The 24,527-nt window shown below is 51.4% G+C and overlaps 2 protein-coding genes across 10 annotated transcripts in view; both read right to left on the bottom strand.

Moving 5' to 3' along the window:
• Positions 1 to 14,575, bottom strand: part of DEF6 (DEF6 guanine nucleotide exchange factor) — a 28,652-nt gene extending 14,077 nt beyond the window's left edge. Inside the window, exons 1-3 of one of the 2 annotated variants that reach the window (XM_010389645.2) lie at positions 14,423 to 14,575; positions 1,930 to 2,070; positions 1,027 to 1,212 (exon numbers count right to left, since the gene is read on the bottom strand). In XM_010389645.2, the coding sequence (XP_010387947.1) occupies positions 1,027 to 1,212; positions 1,930 to 2,070; positions 14,423 to 14,518 (423 nt within the window). In that variant the 5' untranslated portion in view covers positions 14,519 to 14,575. The remainder of the gene's footprint in view (positions 1 to 1,026; positions 1,213 to 1,929; positions 2,071 to 14,422) is intronic. The other variant, XM_030928178.1, reaches the window with a different exon arrangement.
• A 1,749-nt stretch (positions 14,576 to 16,324) lies between these two features.
• ZNF76 (zinc finger protein 76) overlaps positions 16,325 to 24,527 on the bottom strand; it is a 37,095-nt gene continuing 28,892 nt past the window's right edge. For 6 of the 8 annotated variants that reach the window (XM_010389639.2, XM_030928182.1, XM_010389641.2 and 3 more), the window contains 9 exons: positions 21,917 to 22,033; positions 21,584 to 21,659; positions 20,899 to 21,024; positions 20,565 to 20,744; positions 19,518 to 19,751; positions 19,261 to 19,424; positions 18,392 to 18,556; positions 17,741 to 17,854; positions 16,325 to 17,167 (listed from right to left, as the gene is read on the bottom strand). In XM_010389639.2, coding sequence (XP_010387941.1) covers positions 17,063 to 17,167; positions 17,741 to 17,854; positions 18,392 to 18,556; positions 19,261 to 19,424; positions 19,518 to 19,751; positions 20,565 to 20,744; positions 20,899 to 21,024; positions 21,584 to 21,659; positions 21,917 to 22,033 — 1,281 coding nt within the window. In that variant the 3' untranslated portion in view covers positions 16,325 to 17,062. The remainder of the gene's footprint in view (positions 17,168 to 17,740; positions 17,855 to 18,391; positions 18,557 to 19,260; positions 19,425 to 19,517; positions 19,752 to 20,564; positions 20,745 to 20,898; positions 21,025 to 21,583; positions 21,660 to 21,916; positions 22,034 to 24,527) is intronic. The other 2 variants (XM_030928183.1, XM_010389644.2) reach the window with 1 other exon arrangement.

Genomic DNA, 24,527 nt, shown 5'->3' with positions numbered 1-24,527 from the left:
TTGATCACAGAAGCAAGCAACCACCTGGCCTCCGAGAGGCCACCTTGCCCTGACTGGCAGGGGTCTAACAAGGGCAGCCAGCCAAGTGTCCGTGCAGATGGACACATGTCCCTCACCTGCCCCAGCAGCTTTTTGGGACGTTCTGTTTAGGACTTTCTGGGGGCTCCTGGGTCTTGTTTGGGCATTTAGTAGAGGGCACTGGTTCAGGGCTCAGGTACTTCCCTTCATCACCCTTCCCACAAACAGAAGCCAGAACAAATGTGAGTGGAGCTTGACATGCTAGGGCTTCTTGTAAGTACAGAGGTCCCTTCTCCTGTAAACCCCACTCTAGAGACCTAAAGTCACCCTGGCATCTCCACAGCCACCAAAAGGACTAAAAGGTCACAAGGCCAAATGGGCAGGGGAGGGAGATGAGGATAAAAGGGAGCATGCAGGTGGATGGGAAAATGCCTTCCCTGGCTTCACCCAGGAGTGAGGAGGTAGGGACCAGATTCTTGGCCTTTTCTCCCAGGATGCCCTCTCCTCCCAGGATGCCCTCTCCCTGGGTCTTTTAGCTGAATCTGTCCTGGCTTTCCAGAAGAAAGGCAGAAAGGGAAAATCTGGATCCTGTCTCAGAAAAGTCTCCCTTTGCCTTGTAAAGCATCCTTCCTGTCCTGGAAGAAGTGGCAAAAGGTAAAGGGGAAAAAAAAGCACTTTTCCTAGATTGCCAGTAATGCTCAGTAATGTATCTGGCATTTAGACCTCTGTGTAAACAGAATGTGCAGATCATTTTCCTACAGTGAGGACCAGCAGAACCCTCATGAAAGTATAATTTCAGTTTTCCTGGAAGAAGGCACAATTACTCTGACACAGGCAGTTCCAGGCATCTGGAGACGGAGACAGCTGGGTGAGGACAGATACCAGCATGGGAAGACAGTGAAGAAAGAAAGGGATGTGGGAGGTACCAAAGGTGGTTTGGTCTCATTCATGGTTTTGCTTAGGTCTGGTCCCAAGTGATTCAGTCCCTGGGGCTGCCATCACCCTCACCTCATCAGGAACCATGATCAGAGGGTACTTGTCCTCAGACAGGAAGTTGAAGAGGCACCAGAGGCGGAAGGCATCCTGATTGGAGAGCATACTGTTCCCGTTGCTATCTGCCCGATAGTTCTTCTTGGCCGTCAGGGTCCAGCACAGCTCATCAAAGTGCTCTTTAACAAAAGCCCCCTCCTCCACCTGCCACCAGGGCTGCAAATCAGCTGGCTGCATATCCCTGCTCTACCACGACACTAGGCTCCAGCTGGGTTTCTTGGGTTCATCTATGCCCCTGCTCCCCACCTGGCCAAGTCCAGGGCCCTAACTCAAGGGATCCCTGAGCTGATTACCAAGTAACTAGCTGGTTCCAACCACTCCACCCCCTACAACACACCCACACCCCACACCCGCCCTGACAACAGAGTAACTCTAGTTTTTCAGCCCAGAGGAGAAAGGAAGAGAAACCCAGCAGGAAGCTAAGAGCCAAGAACTTGGAAAGACAGTGACAGATTGGAGGAGTTGGGGGGTTCAGGGGGACAGTCTGGGAAGGGTGGAGAACCCTTTATAAAGGTTATAGCTGGAAGCAGGAGGAGGGCCGGGCAGGTATTCAGTGAACCCTTTGTAGAGGTTATAGCTGGAAGCTGGAGGAGGGCCGGGCAGGTGTTCGGTGGAAGGCTATGGGTAGGGTGTGGCCCACCTCATTAGAGATAAGGGACACCGAAGGTGAGTTGAGGGGAACAGGAAGGGGGCAGGTGGCTGGGATGTGAGGGATGTGATGGGACAGCAGGCATGGACAGAGCAGGCAGAAGTAGGAGTTTATGGCAGGGGTAAAGAGTTGGAGTGGCAAGGTATTAGGCTGCTGGCCAGGCTGGAGAAGTGGGGAGAGGTTACAGATGACCCCTACAAGCTGGGCCCCACCTTGTCCAGGATGTACTTGTTGAGGTAGGGCATGTATCCCTGGCTGGACACAGGGCCGTCGTCATCATCTCGGAAGTGTTCCTCCAGGGCCACGGGGTCATGGGGGATGTGCAGGACCGTGTACAGATTGTGGGACAGCACCTGAGATAGAGTAGTGGCAGTGTGTCTTTCTGCACCCCAACCAAAACTGGGCCAGAGAACTGCTCCTCACCTCTCTGCTTGTCCCCACCCCATCCTGGCTGAGTTCTCTACACACATGGTTCAGTTCAGTAATAACTAAAACTTAAATACTATGTGCCAAGCACTGGGCTAAAGCACTTTACGTATCATCTGCTTAACCACCATAAAAACTACTCACATCCCCATTTTACAGATGAAAACTCCTGCAGCCCTGAGATATTTCTCACCCAAGGTCACAGCTGGCAGAACTGGAATTCAAACCCATGCAGTTATACTCTTAGCCACTTCATTAGGTATTGGTGTCCTCTTTCTACAGACAGGGAGACTGAGGCTCAAGGGATTCAGTACCTTGCCAAAAGACCCACGGTGAACACCACCTTGGAATTCAAATCCAGCTCTGTCAGATTCCAAAGCCCAAGTGCTTCCCACAATGCTGGACAGTTTGCAGGGTTTGCAGGGACTTAGTCTGCCACCCCAGGGCAGAAGCTGCCAATTTATCATGGTTTCCATCAAAGACTCAGTGTTCCGGCTGCAGTGTGCCTATCACCTAAGTGTGTCTGCTCTGGGAGAGGAGAGGGCTCAAAGAAGGGTCATGAAAAATGGTCCGTGATGTGGAGAGGGCAAGGCTTAGAAGGGATAGTGGTCATAATGGTGTGCAGGGGAAATTTGGGTTTGTTGAACAAATCCATGATATTAGAATAAAGGGGCTGAAATCTGAAATCTGGTGAAGATAAAATCGCCTTGGGGGTTATTCTATTATACCTATTGTCACAGGCAGTGTGAATGATTAAAAAGTCACTAGTCACTATTGCACACTCACAATATGCCAGTCACTGTAGGAGGTGGTTTTTTTAATTAAAATTTTTATTTTGTTTTATTATTATTATTATTATTTGAGACGGAGTCTCACTCTGTCACCCAGGCTGGAGTGCAATGGCATGATCTCGGCTCACTACAACCACCACCTCCGGGGTTCAAGCGATCCCCTTGCCTCAGCCTCCTGAATAGCTGGGATTACAGGCACCCACCACCACACTCAGCTAATTTTTGTATTTTTAGTAGAGACAGGGTTTCACCATGTTGGCCAGGCTGGCCTCGAACTCCTGACCTCAGGCGATCAGCCCACCTCAGCCTCCCAAAGTGCTGGGATTACAGGCCTGAGCCACCATGCCCGGCCAAAACTTTTTTTTTTTTTGGTAGAGACAAAGGTCTGGATATGTTGCCCAGGTTGGCCTTGAACTGCTGGCCTCAAGTGATCCTCACACCTGGACCTTCCAAAGTGCTGGGATTACAGGCATGAGCCACTACACCCAGTCAAAGCACTTTTTATACCCCATTTCTAGTCTTCACAATCACCTATATACACAAATATCATTAAGCCTGTTTTTCAGGTGAAGATACAGAGGTTTGGAAATTTTAAGAGTAAATGGCAGAGCTGAGGTTGAAACTAAATGTGCCTGGTTCACAGGTTGCCTTCCTACTAGAATATTGATGTCAAGTCTCCCTCCTCCATTGGATTGTGAACTCTGGAGAAAAGGTCTCTGCTCATCTTTATGTCCCTCAGCATCTATGTCCTCTTCTGTACATCAAGTGCAACCAATACATGCGGTATTGAAGGACTTCTTCCACCACCAGCAGTTCACCTTGGAATCAGTTCCTTGGAGGCAGGAGCTGGCACTATCTCAGAGATGGTGTGTATGCCAAGCCTTCATTTTATTCTCTTTTCAGAGAGGAGGGGGAGAAAGTATTGAGACTTTGCCTCAGTGTTTTCCTGGGGCTCAGTTTTCCTTGGCAAACTGGGAAGTGGGAGATCCCAGGAAGGGAGCATTTCCTTTTTTGCCTCATTCCCTCTGGGCAGCTATCCCTGGAGTTTTTGGTTATGTGAACCAATAAATCCCCTCTCCCTTAAGCCATGTGAGTTTTTATCACTAATTCCAGGAAAGTCTTCTTAACACATCTGTGGTCATAGGATACCAATCCCTACTCTAAGGGGTGCCACTGGCTCAATGCCTAGTACTTAAAACCCAGGGTAACCACCTCAAGAGAATAATGCCAACATACACTGACCACTTCTGAAGTGACAAGTGTTCAAGTTTTATATATTCTCATCTGCTGTCTCTTGGCCTCTTTTCAAACTACCCATGTCCTTATCTTTTTTTTTTTTTTTGAGACGGAGTCTCAATCTGCCACCCAGGCTAGAGTGCAGTGGCGCGGTCTTGGCTCACTGCAATCTCCACCTCCCAGGTTTATGTGATTCTCCTGCCCCAGACTCCTGAGTAGCTGGGATTATGGATGCGTGCCACCATGCTCGGCTAATTTTTGTATTTTTAGTAGAGATGGGATTTCGCTATGTTGGCCAGGCTGGTCTCAAACTCCTGACCTCAGGAGATCTGCCCACCTCAGCCTCCCAAAGTGCTGGGATTACAGGGCGTGAGTCACTGCGCCCAGCCACCCCAGAATTTCTAATCATCCAACCTACAGACACCCATGGGAGATATACATTACAAGAATGTTCATTAAGCATTGTTTATAATATGAAAAATTGGAGACAAACTGAGGCTCCTTCAGTAGGAAGCAGGTATACTATGTCAGGAACCACTGTGTGTAGTTGGAAAGATTTCACTTTTCCCACTTGTGTGCTCGTGGGCAAATGTTTAATTCTCCAACACCTTAGTCTCCTCCTCTGTGAGGATAATGATAGGGTCTGCTCTAAAGGCTGTTTTGAGTGAAGAGTACCTGGTGCATAGTGCCCTGCTTAATAAAAGTTGTGGGTGATCTTTATTATGTTTGTATGAACAGACATTGAAAGATACGCATACTACACTGGCATGTAAAAAAAGCAAGCTACAGAATGAAATGTTTGTCAAATACACATGCAAAGATTAGGTCGAATTATATGAAACTAGTATTTTAGTAGGTCAAAACAATCAACTGTCAGAAATTTCATACGGTTCAACCTGTTTATTTGTATACAGAAAGAATCTAGAAGATTCACATACTGTTAACAGTGATCACCCCTCCAGAGTGAGGGGAGGAATTTTCATCTTTTTTTTTTAAGACGGAGTTTCGCTCTTGTTGCCCAGGCTGGAGTGCAATGGCATGATCTCGGCTCACCGCAACCTCCACCTCTTGGGTTCAGGCGATTCTCCAGCCTCTTGAGGAGCTGAGATTACAGGCACCCACCACCATGCCCGGCTAATTTTTGTATTTTTAGTAGAGACGGGGTTTCACCATGTTGGTCAGGCTGGTCTCAAACTCCTAACCTCAGGTGTTCCGCCCACCTTGGCCTACCAAAGTGCTGGGGTTACAGGCATGAGCCACTGTGCCCGGCCAACATTATATTCTTTACTTCAAAAATTTTGGGGGCCAGGTGTGGTGGCTCAAGCCTGTAATCTCAGCACTTTGGGAGGCTGAGGCAGGTGGCTTACCTGAGGTCACCCACCTGGCCAACATGTTGAAACCCCGTCTCCACTAAAAATGCAAAACATTAGCCGGGCGTTGTGGCAGGCGCCTGTAATTCCAGCTATTTGGGAGGCTGAGGCAGGAGAATCCCTTGAACCTGGGAGGTGGAGGTTGCAGTGAGCCGAGATCATGCCATTGCACCCCAGCCTGGGCAACAAGAGTGAAATTCCATCTCAAAAAAAAAAAAAAAAAAAAATTGGCCAGGCGTGGTGGCTCACACCTGTAATCCCAGCACTTTGGGAGGCCCAGGTGGGCGGATCACTTGAGGTCACGAGTTCGAGACCAGCCTGGCCAGCATGGCGAAACCCCATCTTTACTAAAAATACAAAAATCAGCCGGGTGTGATGGCAGGCAGCTGTAATCCCAGTTACAGGGAGACTGAGGCAGAAGAATTGCTTGAACCTGGGAGGTGGAGGTTGCGGTGAGCCAGGAAGGATAGTGCCACTGCACTCCAGCCTGGGCGGCAGAGTGAGACTCTGTCACACACACACAGACACACCCCCCAACAAAAAAAAATTTACCATTAACATGTTTTAATTTTACAATAAATTTATTTTTATCTTTGTTTATATATTTAGAGATGGGGTCTCGCTCTGTTGTCTAAGCTGGGGTGCAGTGTCACGATTTCTGCTCATTGCAGCTTCCGCCTCCCAGGCTCAAGCGATCCCCCCACTTCAACCTCCCGAGAAACTGGGACTACAGGCGTGCATCACCATGCTCAGCTAAGTTAAAAAATTTTTTTTGTAATACCAAAATTAGCCGGGTGTGGTGGCACACTCCTGTAGTCCCAGCTACTCAGGAGGCTGAGGTGAGAGGATTGCTTGAGCCCAGGAAGTCATGGCTGCAGTGAGCCAAGATCGTGCCACTGCGCTCCAGCCTGAGTGACAGATCCATACTCTCTCTGGGAAAAAAAAAAAAAAATTTCTTTTTTTTCGTAGGGATGAGTTCCCATTATATTGCTCAGGCCGTGGTGGCTCATACCTGTAATCCCAACACTTTAGGAGGCTGAGGCAGGCAGAAGAAGCCTTCCTGGGTTCAAGCGATCCTCCTGCCTCGGCTTCCTAAAGTGTTGGGATTACAGGTATGAGCCACCACAGCCCAGCCCTGAATTTCTTCTTTAACATTATATTCTTCTGTGTGTTTTCTTTTTTTAAAACAGGAGCATATATTGTCTTTAGGATAAAATTTAAAACAATAGGGATGAAAAAGGGTGCCATTAACCACAGATATTAATTTGTCCTATTAAGTTGCTCTATAATAATATTGTTTTGCTGTTCACTGTTTGTGTGAGCATTTCTGGGTGTTCTACATTCCTTGAGGGCAGCAATGAGTCTAATCTCAACCTTGACTCCAAAGGTAGTATAACGTCCCCCATTCACTGAATTTTTCTGACTCCTAAAGTCTAACTTGAATGTTCCAATGGTTTCCCATAATTTTCAGAGTAAAAGTTTGAGTCCTTCCACAGGCCTCCAGGCCCCATGTGACCTGGCCTGCTGCACCTTCTCTGACCTCATCCCTCTTATTTACTTGCTTCTAGCCACTCTGCCTCCTTAATGTTCCTCCAGCAGGTCAGGCATATTCTTGCCCAAGGACGTTTGCACTTACTGTTCCTGCAGCCTGGAATATTTCTCTCCGGGTCACTGCATGGCTCAAACCCTTTCCTCCTCCCTGTTTTTACTTAGATGTCACCTTCTCAGGGAATGTGTATTCCCTGACCAGGTAGAATATCCTCTGATCACCTAACTTTTTTTTTTTTTTTTTTTTTTTTTGAGACGGAGTCTCACTGTGTCGCCCAGGCTGGAGTGCAGTGGCCGGATCTCAGCTCACTGTAAGCTCTGCCTCCCGGGCTTATGCCATTCTCCTGCCTCAGCCTCCCAAGTAGCTGGGCCTACAGGCGCCCACCACCTCGCCCGGCTAGTTTTGTATTTTTTTAGTAGAGACGGGGTTTCACTGTGTTAGCCAGGATGGTCTCGATCTCCTGACCTCGCGATCTGCCCGTCTCGGCCTCCCAAAGTGCTGGGATTACAGTGATCACCTTACTTTTTGAGACTGAGTCTCGCTCTGTTGCCCAGGCTGGAGTGTAGTGGCACAAACACAACTCACTGCAGCCTCAAACCCCCGGGACTCAGGTGATCTTCCCACCTCAGACTCCTGAGCAGCTGGAACTGTAGGCGCACGCCATCACACCTGGCTAATTTTTGTGTGTATGTGTGTGTGTGTGTGTGTTTTTTTTTTTGCGATGGAGTTTTGCTCTTGTGCGCAGGCTGGAGCGCAGTGGCGTGATCTCGGCTCACTGCAACTTCTGCCTCCCGGGTTCAAGCGATTCTCCTTCCTCAGCCTCCTGAGTAGCTGGGATTACAGGTGCGCACCTCCACGCCCGTATAATTTTTGTATTTTTAGTAGAGATGGGGTTTCAACATACTGGCCAGGCTGGTCTTGAACTCCTGACTCAGGTGATCCACTCACCCTGGCCTCCCAAAGTGCTGGGATTACAGTCAAGAGCCACTGTGCTGGGCCTAATTTTTGTATTTTTTGTAGGGACGGGCTTTCACCACGTTGCCCAGGTTGGTCTTGAATTCCTCAGCCCAAGCGATCCACCCACCTTAGCCTCCCAAAGTGCTAAGATTACAGGTGTGAGCTACCCTGCCTGGCCTGATCGCCTTATTTAAACCTGTAACCCAATCCTGCCTGACCTCCATGATCCCTACCCGTTTCTGCTTTATTTTCTTCCATGTCATGTATCATCTTTCATCATATTGTACATTTCATTTAGTTTATTATCTGCCTCCTCTGACTAGAATGTCAGCACCACAAGGGTAGAAATGTGCGTTTTTTTCACTGTCGTATCAGGAGGCCTGGCACCTAATGGATGCTCAATGAATATCTCTTGAATGAACTTAAACACTTCATTGGAAGAAGCAGAGAAAATACAAAAGCCAGACAGAGATTGACTAAATCCCACCGAGCATATTAACCTTACTGGGCTTCAGTTTTCTTTCTTTTTTTTTTTTTTTTGAGGCGGAGTCTCGCTGTCTCCCGGGCTGGAGTCCAGTGACCGGATCTCGGCTCACTGCAAGCTCCGCCTCCCGGGTTTAGGCCATTCTCCTGCCTCAGCCTCCCCAGTAGCTGGGACTACAGGCGCCGCCACCACGCCCGGCTAGTTTTTTATATTTTTTAGTAGAGACGGGGTTTCACCGTGTTGGCCAGGATGGTCTCGATCTCCTGACCTCGTGATCCGCCCGTCTCGGCCTCCCAAAGTGCTGGGATTACAGGCTTGAGCCACTGCGCTGGGCCTGGGCTTCAGTTTTCATCTCTCTAAAAAGAGAGTTCTAGGAGAGGATCTATGAATGCCCTCTCACCCCAGGACAGAACCTGCCACATAACAGCACAGTTGAGCTTAGTTCTGTCGTCCTGTACTGTCCCTAAGACCTGCACCTCACCTGCACTTTTGCCACTGGATTCTGAAAAGCCCAGGGCAGAGACTCTGACCCCTGCGAGCTGTCAGATACTAGGACAAGGAAGAATTAAATGCCCAGACACTCAGGGCCTCTCTCCAGAGAGTTGGGCCGACCTCAGACTGTCAGCTTCCTGTGCCTGTGTGCGGTAGGGGTTGGGGGTGGAGAGAGGGTGTGACTAGGGGAGGGGTCATGCTGGAAAGGAAATGACAGTGACGGAGGAGTTGTGAGCAGGAGCTTGCTTGCAGATCTCCATCAATCCTCAGCCCTGGAGGAGGGCACTCTCATTATCCTCATTTTACAGATGAGGAAATCAAGGCTCAAAGAGAGGAAGCGTCTTGCCCAAGGTCTGACTCCAAAGCCCTGCTCTTGATCTCTACAGTGCACTGGCCCTGGCTGAGCACCACAATCACCCAGGGAACTGGTGAAACTGAAACATGCCCGCCCAGCCCAGACCTACTGACTCAGAGTTTCCAGGGGTGGGGTCCAGGTGTATTTTTCACAAGCTGCCATTCGGGTTTCCTCAGAGAGGACTCCCACAGTCTCCACAAACCCAGGGAGCCCCTGGCCTCTGAGCTGGCAGTCACTGATCTTTGAGATGCTTCATCTATTCACTCTTTCCTCTGGAGGCATGTAGGGGAGTAGTTCTCCTCTCGGGACTTGGGGGATCCTCTAAAACTCAGGTGTGGGGATTGGGGATCCTAAAAACTCAAGTGTGGGTGCCAGGTCCATGCTGGCAACATTCAGCAAGAACTGATTCTGTAGTTTCCAGCCTTCAGGATCCCCAGGGTTTGGGAATCCATAAAAGCACCCAGCAACGATTTCAGAAAGATTTCGCTCCTAAATTGACTCTTTTTTTTTAAGAAAGGATCTCACTCTACTGCCCAGGCTGGAATGCAGTGGTGTAACCACGGATCACTGCAGCCTTGACCTCTCCCACTCAAGTGATCCTTCCACATCAGCCTCCGGAGTAGCAGGGACTATAGGCACGCGCCATCATGCCTAAATTTTTCGTTTTTTGTAGAGTTGGGGTCTTGCTATGTTGCCAGGGCTGGTCTCAAACTCCTGGACTCAAGTGATTATTTTGCTATGGCCTCCCAAAGTGCTGGGATTACAGGTGTGAGCCACGGTGCCCAGCAAGGTCTTTAAATGAATCTAGGTTCCAAGTGACCCTTTTAAAAGACACAGATCCAGCCAGGTGCAGTGGCTCATGCCTGTAATCGCAGCACTTTGGGAGGCCAAGGCAGGCGGATCACCTGAGGTCAGGAGTTCAAGACCAGCCTGGCCAACATGGCGAAATCCTGGCTCTACTAAAAATACAAGAATTAGCTGGGCGTGGTGGTGGGCACCTGTGATTCCAGCTACTTGGGAGGCTGAGGCAGGAGAATCACTTGAACCTGGGAGGTGGAGGTTGCAGTGAGCCAAGATTGCGCCACTGCACTCCAACCTGGGTGACAGAGCAAGACTCTGTCTCAAAAAAAAAAAAAAAAAAAAAAAAAGACACAGCTCCTTTTAAGAGTTACCAAATGTATTCTAGTGAGTTACCAGAAAAGCATAACTACTATCATGGAGTAACACTGGAAATTTTAAAAGGTGAGAATCTTTGGATTAGCTGTGCCACCTTCTGAGAGGGGGCTGAAGGGGTTGGGTGTGGGTGTCAAAGGAGACAGAGGCCCAGTTAAGGGAAAGGAGAGGCTGCATCACAGACCAATTTTACCTATTTGAGGTACAGAATTTATTCTTTGTTTTTGTAGGCTGGCTGGATGACTTGGTGATCAACCCCCTGGTTTATAGATGAGAAACTGCAGACAGACAGCGACTTGCTTAAAGTCACCCAGATGGGGAGCAGTACGGATCCAAGCCTGTGTGGTTCTGAGTCAAGTGCTCTGCACATCATTAAATCATCCTTCCTTCCCTACCCACAAATCCTAGCCTGGAGAGACCAGTAGCACACAGGGGTCGGGACAAAGCTGATGATCCTAGCTAGCAGGTTTTTGGACTGGAGCTGTTCTTAACTTTTCCTCCACTAAGGAGAAGGTGGTTGTCCCTCTCCAGAGGAGGCAAAACCTGAAGCTCATTGACTCTCAGTGGGCAAGAGTCTCACTCTGGGCTCCAGGAATGCTCTGAATGTCAGCTGGAGGTGCAGGAGACTGGAAGGACCCTGTCTACCCTCCCTCCCTTCCCCCAGCTCCTGTCAGTCAAGGAGGAAGTGGTAGGCCTGGTGCCTCCTTAAGATCCTCATCAAACCAGAGACACACTGCTCCATCTACATACCCCTTCACCCCACTGCCTGATAGGCAGTGGGGGGAAGGAGGCCAAATTATCAGCTGATCCTCCACTAGTCCTGAAATCAAAACTGCTCCCCTGGGGAAGAGGGTGTGGTCAGTAGGACACACATCATTCCCAAGGGCTCCCCTCTTTACAGCCCTCTGTCAGGATGGCTACCTTCTAAATGTTTTTAGAGGTGGTTCTGGGAACCTTGCAAAAACTCACAGCCCTCAACTCCTGGGAAGTGTTGTGTTCAGCCTAAATCCATCCTGAGCAGGAGTGCCGTTCCTATTGGTTTACTTTCTCTGTTCTCAACCCAACTGGATGAAGCCATTGTGCTTTCTTCAAGAATTCAAAGAGAGGAAGAAGTATCTGTTTTTTCCCTCAAGCCTTCTCTTCTCCAGGAGAAACAACCCCACTCCTTGGGCTTTTCTCAGAGGACATGCTGTTCTTCCTCCTACCCTCTGGCCTCATCATGGGTTTGCCCAGGACAGCCACTGGGAGCCCCCTCTACCAACACATTAGAGGAGAAGTGGCAAATGTCACCCACCGACACATCTTGCCCTGGGCTAGTGCAGGTCTCCTGCCAGGTCCCAACCCAGGACCCTAAGGCTAGAGATGGTTTTAGTAATTAGCCCAGTGAGGTGGCTCAAGACTATAATTCCAGCTACTCAGGAGGCAGAAGCCGGAGGATCACTTGAGGCCAGAAGTTTGAAACCAGCCGGGGCAACATAATCAGACTCAAGCTCTAAAAAATAAAAAATAAAAAAATTAGCGAGGCATGGTGGCACGTGCCTGTAGTCCCGGCTACTCAGGAGGCTGAAGTAGGAAGATCGCTTAAACCCCGGAGTCTGAGGCTGTAGTGAGCTATGATTGCACCACTGTACCCAGCACGAGTGACAGAGCAAGATCTCATCTCTAAAACAACAACAACAAAAAACCAGATTGACTCCAAGGTCTTTTCCCTCAGCCCCAAGTCTTTTCAGGGGAGAGGTGGGCCCTGCTTGTATAACTCTCTCGTCTGCTTCCTCCTTTGCCTTTTGACCACTTCTCTATTACTCCTTTGCTTTGCTGGAATCCCCACCCCTCGACACTATCACTACTTCCTTCCCTTCCAATATTCACTATTACGGGCTTGAACGGAGCCCTGCCATTTCTGCCCCACCCTCACTTGGCACCTGAGACTCCCACTGTTAGCTCAGGCTTCCAGAGTGGACAAGTTTTCTGTCAAGTAGGAGTGAACTCTATCATTGATCCTGTGTGACCACAGATGTTGCTGGCAGTACGCTCAATATGAGCTGTGATGAGGTACAGACAGTGGACAGTTCAAGCATGCAAGCTCTCCATGGAGTATTTCCCTAGAAATATGCAGCCTGTGGGGGTGAGGGAGTGGGTACTGGCCCTTATAGAGGGCAAGACAGAGGCTCAAGCTAGGAAGTTTTACTGGCTGATGGCACCAGGGAAAGGGGAGCCAGTTAAAGGCTGTACCTTCCACATGTGAAGGGCAGAGAGAGCCTGGAGAGGTTTCGGGGCCACAGGTAATACAGTGGTGAAAAATGTTACCCTGGAAGCAAAGAGCCATGGGGGCTGGTATTGTCTGGCAAGATATTAAAGGGGCAGGGTGGGAGATAGGGGTGGGATACAGAGTTTGCAGAAATTGATTTTGGATGATTGACTTTTTCCCATTTATACTGAGAACCCAACCGAATGACATGATCTGCAATACAAGAGATTTAAATAGGATGTAAGAAAGAATCTGCCTGTTAGGAGGTTCTCCCCAGGTGACAAAAGATGGTAGTGGGCTCTCCTTCCTGGGGGAGTGAAATCATCTATTAGATGCTCGCAAATCCAGGTAAGGAATTGTAACATAGGACCAGTCTGGGATATTCAACAGGCAAGAACCCTGCCAGTTGCTCTGGCAGTGCTCAGAAGCTCCACTCCCTGCATGGGAACTGGGGACCAACTCGCTGAGAGCGGGAACCCTCGTTCTGTATATTCAAGTCTAGGATATTCAAGTTCCTCGCGTCCAAGTTCAGTAAAGTGGGGGGTTAGAACTGTGGTGGGGCACAGTAACTATTCTGTCCCATTCATCTCCCAGGCACCCTCTACCTCGGTCATTAAGAATGGAGGTTTCCTTGAGACACACACGTCTCCTTTGGAGGACAGGGTAGGGAGACACCAGGAGTTTAGTGCCTAGCCACATGCCAGGCACAGAGCCTCACGAGGGGCACTCAAGTACTTGCAGAGTGAATGACGGCACCCCTATGGCAGGTCCAAGAGAGCTGAGGCCTACCTTGCTCCTTTCCCCCAGCATTCACTGATTCTAGTGGCTGAGGGCCTTGCTTCCTCCCCACTAACTAGGGTAGGGAAGGCAGCACTAATGGATGACTAGAGGAAGAGAGAGAAAAACTCCTCAGCCTTCCAGAAACTGTCTAGGCCAGATGATTGACTTCAGGACAATCACTGATGGAGATTTTCCTGGGCTTAGATTCCACCCCTTCCCTACCTGAGGTCTCAAGGCCTAAGGTAAGTTTACCAACCTGGTATGTGTAGGGGATAGGGGGGTGAGCTGGGTAGCAGTATAACAGGGTCCTCAGTCCTCACCCACTCCGCAGCTCTTTTCCACCTGGAGGGCAGGGTTAGACAGGCCAGACTGGTTTGGGACTGGGGGCGGCCCCTTTATGCCTCTCTCAGCTCCAAAGGAAATGACTGCCAAGTACTGGCTGTTTCTCTTGAAAGTCAGGAGGAAGCGGCAAGAAAGAGCAGACTGCGTGCCCAAGCATGACTCTGTGGAGATGTGTGTGCTCATCACATGGAGTCTGGGATGTGGCCTGGCTCCTGGCCATCAGAACCCCATGATGGCCCTCAGAAGCCCCTGGCCTCCAGTTGTGGGGCCCAGTTCTGCGCAAGGTTTCTGCACACACTTCACTAGGTCTCTGGAGGGTGGGCAGCGGCATCGACCAGGCTATGTTGGCCCAGTTACCCAGGACCAACCCCCTGACCCCGGGCCCGGGACGCTGGATGGCTGGGTGCCCCTGGAGTGGCACAGTGTCCACACCTGGCTCCCAGGCGGCAAGGGCTGGTGTGGTGCATCTGCCCTCCTCCCCTGGGCCCTGGGTGCCCCTCACCTTGAGCTGGGACTTGGAGACTTTGCCGCTCTTCTCCACGTCCAGCGCGGTAAAGGCGTACCAGATGGACTTGAGTAGTTCCTTGCGCAGGGCCATGGCTGAGGCGCCCGCCCGGCTGGGGGCGGCTCTGACACCAAGATCCGGTTTCAGGAAATGCAAACGGCTGCAGAGACCGCAGAGGGGCCGCGGTGGAGCGAGAGCTCCACCTGCCTGCTCACTCTGTGAGGCTCCGTGCTGGAAAGAACCCTGCCTGTTGCTCTGGCAGTGCTCAGAAGCTCCACTCCCTGCATGGGAACTGGGGACCAACTCTCTGAGAGTGGGAACCCTTGTTCTGTATCTACCTGGCTCCTGGGGCATGTGAGGCCCTTTTAGAAGCCTCCTCAGTCCTGGAGCCTTCTGGAGCCTTTTGGGGCTCCCAGAAGCAGCTTGCTGAGGAAAAAAGCAAGCTCATCCTGATATTGGAGTCAGACAGACTAAAGGTCCAGTCCTAGTTCCACATAGGAGGCCTTGGGCAAGTTACTTAATCTCCTTGAGCAGTTTCCTCATTGGTAAAGCAGGAAAAATGCCTCCGCGTTGTAAGAATGTCTGAGAATGGACGTAAAGCACATAGTAGGCTCTGGGTAGAGCTTTTGGTGCTACTTAATATTACCACGGTGGCGGGACTCCATCCAAGTGGAAGGAAACAAAGGCAGTATCACAAAGCTGGAGAAGGAATTGGGCCAGGGCACCTCTCCAGGTCAGGATGTGGCACTTGACTTGCTGGCTCCCTGTTCCCTCAGCATTGGCTCTAAACAGTACTCTGAGCACTGCCCACTGTAGCCCCAGAGGCCCTGAAGACACTGGGGACTTTCGGAAACACATGGGGGTGAGCCTTGTGGTGCATCTCAACTTTAAGGGTCCCAGCAGCAGCAGGCTTGGGATTCAGGGCCCTCCACATCAGTGTTTCCATTTCTTCAGATCCAGTGTCCAAAAGGACTGGGACACACCCACACCAGGAATGGTGGTCACAGATGTTGAAAACATCTGCTCAGGCCAATTCTGAGACACCTCCCCTTACCCCCGAATCCAAATAAACATCCCTCCAAGTAAGGTTCTGAGAATACTCCCTGCCTGGAAGCATGCCCCTGACCCTCTCTTCCCAAGGAGCTGGTAGCAAGAGTAAATGGGAGCTTTCTAGGCATCCTAGGAGAGGATGCCTGGATCAGAGGAGGGGGTTCCAATCCTAGGAGGCAGGAAGGGATTGGGGCATATCCATCAGAGCAGAGAGAGGAAAAGAGGCACCTCTAATCCCTGCAATGTTCCTTTCTAGGTAGAGTCAAACCCAGAGCTTCTTCCCATCAAGTGTCTTCCCCTGTATCCCTTCCTCCCGCCAAAGCTGATCTGGTCTCACCAACTCACTTTTGGGGCGTGGTTGTGGCTTTGAAATCCAATAGCACAGTCCTAGATACCTAGGTGGGCACCCACAGAGCTGGGTAAGCTCCTTGAACCTCAGTAACCTTGGCAAAGGTGCCCCCCAGCCTCACTCTAACCTGGAGAAGCTGTGTGATTTGGGAGTGGCTGGGTTAGAGGGGCTCTAAATTCCATAAGAAAAGGCAGGAAAAGAGTTCCTCCAGATTAATCACCTGAGGCCCAAGATTCAGCCAGAGCCTGGAAGCAGCGGTTATCCTGGTCCTGTTTGGCCACCCTGGAGCTCACCTGCTCAGCTGTGGGCAAGAAGCCACCAGCAGCTCCTAGGGCTTTATCTTATACTGGGCTTCCTTCCCATCTGTGTCCCTGGCAGGCCAGCCCCACCACTCCGGCACCAAGGCTGAGTAGGGTTTGTGCCAGGGAGACAGGGCTGAGAGCCTGACTTGACCAACCCTGCCACCCGGGCCTAGAGCTGAAAGGATGGAGGGACCCAGGTGGAAATTTGGAACTTTTATTAAATACTCATTCATCCATGTGCCACCACCACCCAGAGCAGGAAAAAATTATCAAAATGAAATTTAAAAAAAAACAAAACAAATCAAACCCAATCCCCAGCAGTCTATGTACAGGGCCACTCCCTACCTCTCTGCCATAGAGAGGTTGGGGGGCAGCTGAGGAGTGGCGGGGGCTAGGCACCTTTTCTCCAGCCACAGGCCCCTGAGGAATTAATTGACTGTGGTGTCAGGAAGTCCCTGGTGCCAAGCAGCCAGGCATCTCAGCTGGCCTCCAGGAAGGTGGTTATTGCTGGGAGGGCAGGACAGGGCCTGCTCTGCTGCTACTGGGCTGAAGAGCTATCTGTGGCTCTCCCCTAAGAGGGCCAGTTCCCATAGCAGCCTCAATCTCTACCTGAGAAGGAGAGCAGACTGAGGGCCAGAAGGGTGTTCTTTAGGAGAGCGGGTGCCCAGCTGATTTTGAGAGGAGGGCACCCTGGTGTAGCCTGGTTTGTTGTCAGCTCCCGAGGATGATGCACTCCCCTGATTCCAGCTGTCTGGCCTCCATCTTGGGCAGGGTCCCCATTCCCTTCAGTTAGGCCATTTTCTTGCTGTCTTCTCACCCCAGAGACCTATGTGGCCACCTTCCATGTGTCAGCCACAGCTTGGGCCCTTGGGGGCAAGCGTGGCCATGCAGCATGGCACTTCCTCCAGCATGGTGTGAGACCCAGCCCTCTTGGACTCAGCAGCCACTCTCCGACACTGTTGTCTCCAGGGTCACGGCCCCTTGCTGCATGGCCGCGGTGGCCACACTGATGGCCTCCTCTAAGGTTTGCTGTTCCTCCAGCTGTGGGGAAGGGGGTGCAGAAGGAAGGAGAGAGTGAGACCCTCCCTGCTAGATTTCAGTGTTAGTAGTATGTGGCCTACTTTTTTTTTTACTCTCCCCCATCTATCCAGTGCCACACGCTGAGCACTTAGTAGGGCTCCAATAAACATGAAGTTCACGGATGAAGAGTCCTATTAGGCTAGGCATGGCCAGCAGGCCCTGGAATAGTCAGGGTCAGAGAGACCAGCTCGCTCACGGAAGAAGGACTGGCTGAAGAGAACCGTGGTGATCATCTACTTCAGCCTCCTCAATTTTCAGATGAAGAAATAGAGACACAAAGAGATGAAGGACTTGGACCACAGGTAGACTGCCATCGGAGTTATCCTGAAGGCCAGAAGAGGCTTCAACATTCTGCCTCAGCCAAGAGCGAGCCTGAGACAGATACATGGATGCAGGAGGGAAGGGATCTGTCCTCTGAAATGGGCTCTTTTTGAGTCAGATGCCCTTCTCTTCAAGATCCTCATCTAATTCCCTTTTATTCCTTGTTGCCTTCTCTGGCCGTGGGATACCCTTTCCTCCCAGATCTCTACTCACTTGCACTGCAATGTGTGTTCCGTTGGCTGTGGCCAACAGTGCCACCTGCTGATGACGAAGAGATGCTACACTTGAGTCCTCAGCCACCACAGCCCCAGAGGTAATGATTGTGACCTAAAAGGCAAAAGGAGGTCTTCCATTCCACCTGCAGTATACTCTCCCTTCCCATGATCCAAATAAACATCCCTCCAATTAAGGTGCTGGGAACAACCCAGAAGAGAATGGATAAAACCATATGGGTCAGATTAATTAGTCCGAGGCTCAGATCTAAGTAAGGCTGGGTTTCCTCCCAACTTAGAGCCCAATTTAATTTAGGGATTTTGAATCACAGGACAGAGCTATAAAAAATTCCAGAGATATTTTAATCCTCTCACTTGAAAATGGACAGAAGTCCACGGAAAAGTGATTTGCCTACGGTTGCAAAACAAGTCAGGGTTGAATTGAGATGTATAAAGTGTCTCTTAACCTCCATTCAACTGCTTTTAAAGATGAGAGCTGCTCATGGCCCAGGAACTGTGGGGAAGACCCCTTTTTTTGTGGGGAATCTTTGTCCTGGTAAGAAAGCTTGACTAGTTTAGAGTGCACTTTAATGCCCACCCCATGGAAAGGAATGACAAAATAAGAAACCCGAAGCAAACCCCCTGGTCATACAGGCTGCGTCTGGGTGCCATCGGCGCTGACCATGGTGACTGTATGTGTGCCAGATGTGGCCAGGTCGGCATCATGACTGGGGATGGTGAGAGTGGTGCTGCTGTGCTGGGTGACCATACTGATGGCACTCCCCAGGGCCTGGAGGTCTTCCGGGGACAGGCTGACCTGCCAACAGGAAGGGGAAGATGAGCTGGCAGTATCAGTGGAGGGTTGTCTGAAAGTCCCTGAGGAAGATATACCTGCTCTCCCAGACAAGGTCAGCTTATTAGTTTCATGTCACAGTGGTGGAAGGGATGGGTGACAGGCAAACAAAATGGGTCCAAGGCTGCAAAGAGAGGCCACACTAGAAGAATTCCACTGCCTACTTCTATTTATCACCATTTTGCCTCCGGGCCCTGTTGTATGCAGCTCAGGGTCACCACCTGATTGTGTCCTAACAACTCTAGAAAGCATAGATGCACTTTCTAACAAGGGTACTGACAAGGGTCAGGTTATGCAGCTGGCCAGTACACTGGTAGGACCAGACCCCAGGCTTTCAGACCCCATACCATGTTCTGGCTGCTATACGCATACGCCTCTCTCGAGAAGGACATCCCATGTCCTGTTCAGATGAACAGGACCTGTAAGCCTCCAAGTAAAAAGAGAAACTACTAACTGTGCTCCAGAAGCCCCAGAGACTGAGCTGGAAGCACAGGAGGAGAGGTTGTGCTACAAGATGTGGTCCCCTCAGCCTCAGCCTCTGAGGTCTATAAAACTGAAACAGGAAGCTGGGTGGCAGTGGGGCTGTCAGAACTTCAAGGCTCCCAGAGTCCCCAGAGAGAGTGGAGAGTGCCAGCTAGTGTGGCACCTCTGTACTCCAGGGCCTGTACCTGCTGGGCACCATCCTGAGTGATCAGAGCCACCTGGGGGGCCCCATCTTCTTCGGTCACCATGGCCACTTGGGCTGGGATGTCATCACTCTCTTCCTTCACCTCTGAAAGGTAAGCTATCCGGGGTCGTTTGGGTGGCGGGCTCTCCTCGGCTGCAGAGGCGGCTGGGAGAGGAGAGCCAAAGCTGACACCTGCTACCAGATGCCATGGGGAGGCCTGGCTTGTCCCCACTCTCACTCCCTGCCCACTCCCCTTACCCTCAAGCTGCTGCTGCTCATAGAGGGCCTGCTCGCTCTCCTCCGTGGCCTCCAGCTCACCGTGGGCGCTGCGCTTGTGCATGGCCAAGGTGGAGGTCTGCCGGTAGGTCTTGCCGCAGGTGCTGCAGGTGTAGGGCTTGCAGTGTGTGTGCACCACATGGTGCTTATACAAGCTCGAGTACTCGGTGAAGCGTTTCCCGCAGCCTGGCACCGTGCAAACGTATGGCTTCTCCCCTGGGGACACTGGGCTGTGAGGGGGGTGGGAACTGGGGCTGGCAAGGGGGAAACTAAGGGGACAGGGGTAAGGGACAGGGTTGGTGAAGGGAGAGCCAGAGGGAGGGAGAGGGACTGAGACCTGAGACTCTGAATGGACAGGGTTGGGGAAGATGGCCAGTGGAACACAGAGAGGACAAGAGTGTTGAACCACTGAATCCAGAGACAAGGTGGAAAGGAAATGGGGGACAGGGCAAGGCTGGGGCTAGTGAAGGGGCTGGTGGGGGCACTGGGGCTTATAAGGTTGACGGTGGGAGGTTGAGAGTGGTGAACAGCAGAGGCAAGAGGCAAGGATGACTGAAGTATCAGTTGTGATGGGAAAGAGGGGACACATGCTGAGAGATAACACGGAAAGCTGGACGAGGGCACACAACACTGGGGAGGGTGAGGATACACAGGAGTCATGGACGGCGGATAAGGTGAGGAGTTGAAGGCGACAGTTCACTCTGCTTCTTCCCCACCATTCCTGACCCTGGCCTCTTTTCAGGAGCTCAGTCAGAGTTGGAGAGTTCAGGGTGGGTGTAGAGGGTGGTAGAGAGCTGAGGGACCCCAGAGAGGACTGGCAATACCTTTCAGATTGGACCTAACTGGAAATGGAGGAACTGCTCACTGCAAGTGGAGTTGTTCTGGAGAAACCCCACCCCCACACCAGCCTGGAATGGCTGGCACAGAAGGGTTCTGGGCTAGGAGTTGGGAATGTGTCTTAGATGGGAAGCCTACAGTAGAGGGGTTGGGGTCTGAGTGAGGGTAGTCCTCGCATGCCAGCTAGCCCACCTGTGTGGATGCGCACATGATTCTTATAGTTGGTGGCGCTGGTGAAGCCGCGGCCACAGTGGGGCTCCGGGCAGGTGTAGGGCCTCTCGCCTGTGTGGGTGCGCACATGTACCTTGCGGATGTTGGACGTGGTGAAGGAGCGGCCACAGCCCTCAAAAGGACACCGGAACGGGCGTTCACCTATGCAAATGGTGGGATGTGAGGAGGGGTGTGGGAAAGAGGGCCATGCCTGAGCAAGCAGGGGATGGCACCAGGCTCCAGGTCTAAGTCTGAAAGGCAAGCTGAATTCCGTTTGCCCAGGGAATGGGGTTGGAGTGGGCAGGGCCCAGCATACCAGTGTGGGTACGGACATGCTTCTGCAGGTCTCCTGAGGTCTTGAAGGCCTTGCTGCACAGCTCCTCTGGGCACTTGTATGGTTTCTCACCAGTGTGGGTACGAACGTGGCTCTTCAGTCCATAGCCTGTCCACATGGGGCAGGGAGGGGTGAGATGAGCACCCAGTGGGGTCTCATCCTCCACCGTCCACCTCATGCACAGGCTCTCCATCTCCTTTGGCTCAAGAAACCCATGTCTGCCTCTATCCCACCCCTGCCTGGGCAGGGGCTAGAAAAGTCCACTCTGCCCTGCTTCCCTCTCCAGGTGCAGTTGGAGCCATACCAGAACATGAGCATGAAAGAAACTTAAGAGAACTCATGACTAAAGGTCCTAGTTTCACAGAGGGGAAAATAAGCCCAGAGAGATGCAATGGCCCACCCAATAATCCACAGCTGGTTGGCATCAGAGCTGACACAAGAGGCTGGGTCTCTCCACCAACCCTCCAGGCTCCTTCTGCTGGCCTGAACCATGCTGCCTTTCACTCCCGTAACAAGGTTTCCTCCAGAGAGAGCACCCTGCAAGTCAGAGTACTCTGACGGTAGTTTCTCCAGGAAAGCAGCCTGCTGTTGGGTTCCCTTCACAGAGATCCCAAACAGAACTAGAACCCTCCACCCTCAACTGGAAGCAGCCCACCAGGCAGGTTACCTGTGGCAAAGGCCTTTCCACAGCTGGGGAAGTCACATCTGTATGGACGGTCACCTGTATGAGCTCGTTCATGCACCTGTGAGGACAAGCGATCACATAATTCAGAGGAGCAAGGGTATGACCTGGGTTCTTTGGTTTTCTTTGGGACCCTGATTCTCTTCCCTCTGTACCATTCATGTGTGTCAAACGCTCTGTGCTGACACTCCTGTGTACCCTCATTTCTTCCCTCCAGCAACTTGAGGGCAGGGACCAATTCCAATCAAAGCGGAAAGGTAGAATTACAGCCTGGAAGGGAAGACTGCAGAGCTGATGGCTGTCTACCAGCAACCTTACCTTTAAGTGATGAGCGGTGGTGTAGAGACGCCCACAGCCCTTGTAGCCACAGCGGAATGCTCTGTCTCCAACTTGCTGCCCTTTTCCACTATGTGGAATCTGGCTGTCATGAAGAACCTGGGGGAAAAATCTTGAGATCCCTATATGTATTCTCCCTAGTGAAGAAGGTGGGACACAGGGCCCTGCTGGCAGCTTAAGACCCAATAGGCAGGGTTAAGCCTGTCAGGGGCTTCTGGGGCAGAAGAACATATCTAGACAGACAAGGAACAGATGCTGGGGCATGCTACAGAAGAAACACGGTGGGCATGGGGAGTCACCACCCATCTCTGATGGGATAAAGGGAGACCTACAGGTTATAGTGGCTGTGACAGCTATTGAAGAAAGGCTATCACATAGACAGCTAGGTAAGGTGGAAAGGGAGGTTGTCTGAATGGCCATGCTTGAACTGGGCCAAGTGCCAGAAACCCTCCTTCTTAGTACACATGCCTAGGAGCCTGCAACTCTCAAGACCTTCATCTTCTGATGGGAGGGGTCCCCTTCCTCCTGGCACGAAACTAGTGCTTAAAAAGTACATAAACAAGGGGGCTTGCTGTGGAGATGAGCTCACCCAGGTTCATCTGATAGGACATGGGGCCTAGAGTGAGGTGGCCACAACCAGAAGCATCCAGGGGAGTGCTGCAGTTCCCACCAGAAATGTCAGCTCTGATGACAGCACCCAGCTGACAAGTCCTCCCCTTTTGTCTCCTCTTCTGGGGATATTGCTAAAACCACCCATCTCACACCAGCCACTGGATGCAAAGAGCCCTTATTGCTCTTCTGCTTGCCGGGGCAGGGTCCTGGTGTCCCTTAGTCTTTCTTTCTGGAATGTTTCAGAATCACACTCTGGTCTTTCCAGGAGCTCCTGAAACTGAACTCTGCAAGTCATGGTGAGCAGGGGACACAGGGGTAACGCCAAATTCATGGCAAGGTCTGTCTAGTTAGGCTCCAGCTCACGGCCTCAAGCAGCTGCGAGTTTCATGGACACTTAAGCAGCTTCTGGGTAGAGGGCAGGGTCAGAGGTGGCCAGACCTGCTTGGCGGGCTAACCCACACAGGCACTTGGATTTCATTCCATGTCTCACTAGCTCCTGGGGTAATCACGGGAATCAAGGAACATCGGGGATGGAAGTGACCTCTGAGATCATCTTGTCCCATCTCATCATATTAGGAATAAGCTGACCGGGCGCGGTGGCTCAAGCCTGTAATCCCAGCACTTTGGGAGGCCGAGACGGGCGGATCACGAGGTCAGGAGATCGAGACCATCCTGGCTAATACGGTGAAACCCCGTCTCTACTAAAAAATACAAAAAACTAGCCGGGCGACGAGGCGGGCGCCTGTAGTCCCAGCTACTCGGGAGGCTGAGACAGGAGAATGGCGTGAACCCGGGAGGCGGAGCTTGCAGTGAGCTGAGAGCCGGCCACTGCACTCCAGCCTGGGCGGCAGAGCAAGACTCCGTCTCAAAAAAAAAAAAAAAAAAAAAAAAAAAAGGAATAAGCTGAGGTCTGGGAGAGGAGGGACTCACCCAAGTTTGGACTAGGTAGCGGTAGAGCAAGCACAGATCTCAGGGTTCATGAGTTAAATAAAACCCACTTCTCTTTACATCAACATCGAATCTCACATTTGGTCTCTAAAATATACCTCAGGGAACTGGGGTGGGAGTGAACGCAGCCTGCTGTAAAGTTTTGTGCTGCTGCTGCTGCTTTTTTTTTTTTTTTTTTTTTTGATAGGGTCTCCCTCTGTTGCCCAGGCTGGAGTGCAGTGGGACAATCTCAGCTCACTGCAATCACTGCCTCCTGATCCGCCCACCTCCGCTTCCCAGTAGCTGGGACCACAGGTGGGCACCACCATGCCCAGCTAATTTGTTTTTTTTGAGACGGAGTCTCGCTCTGTCGCCCAGGCTGGAGTGCAGTGGCCGGATCTCGGCTCACTGAAAGCTCCGCCTCCCGGGTTTATGCCATTCTCCTGCCTCAGCCTCCCGAGTAGCTGGGACTACAGGCGCCCGCCACCTCGCCCGGCTAGTTTTTTGTATTTTTTAGTAGAGACGGGGTTTCACTGTGTTAGCCAGGATGGTTTCGATCTCCTGACCTCGTGATCCACCCGTCTCGGCCTCCCAAAGTGCTGGGATTACAGGCTTGAGCCACCGCACCCGGCCGCTAATTTGTTTTTGTATTTTTTTTGTAGAGATGAGGTTTCGCCATGTTGCCCAGACTGGACTCAAGCGATCCACCTGCCTCAGCCTCCCAAAGTGCTGGGATTACAGGTGTGAGCCTCTGCACCTAGCCTGTGCTTCATTTTGAAAAGACCTAAGGACTTCCTTTTTTCCCCCACCATTCAGCCACACTGGTTTCGTTATAAATAAAAAACTTCCCCCATCTTCGGGTAAAACTGCTGGAAGGAAGGAACATGCAGGAAACCCTGGCACATTCAGCCTGAGGCTCTGCAGTCATTCCAGGAAGGGAACACCCTGGTTTGGAAAGCTCAGAGATCTCTGTACCCTTTTCCCCACAGGCAGGACCATGGTTCCGGCAGAAAGAACTTGGACTAACTGGTATTTGCAGAGCCAGGACCCTTAT

This window comes from Rhinopithecus roxellana, chromosome 4 (assembly GCF_007565055.1).
Source record: "Rhinopithecus roxellana isolate Shanxi Qingling chromosome 4, ASM756505v1, whole genome shotgun sequence".
NCBI classification, from domain to species: Eukaryota; Metazoa; Chordata; class Mammalia; order Primates; family Cercopithecidae; genus Rhinopithecus; species Rhinopithecus roxellana.
This window is presented reverse-complemented; position numbering and strand designations above follow the sequence as displayed.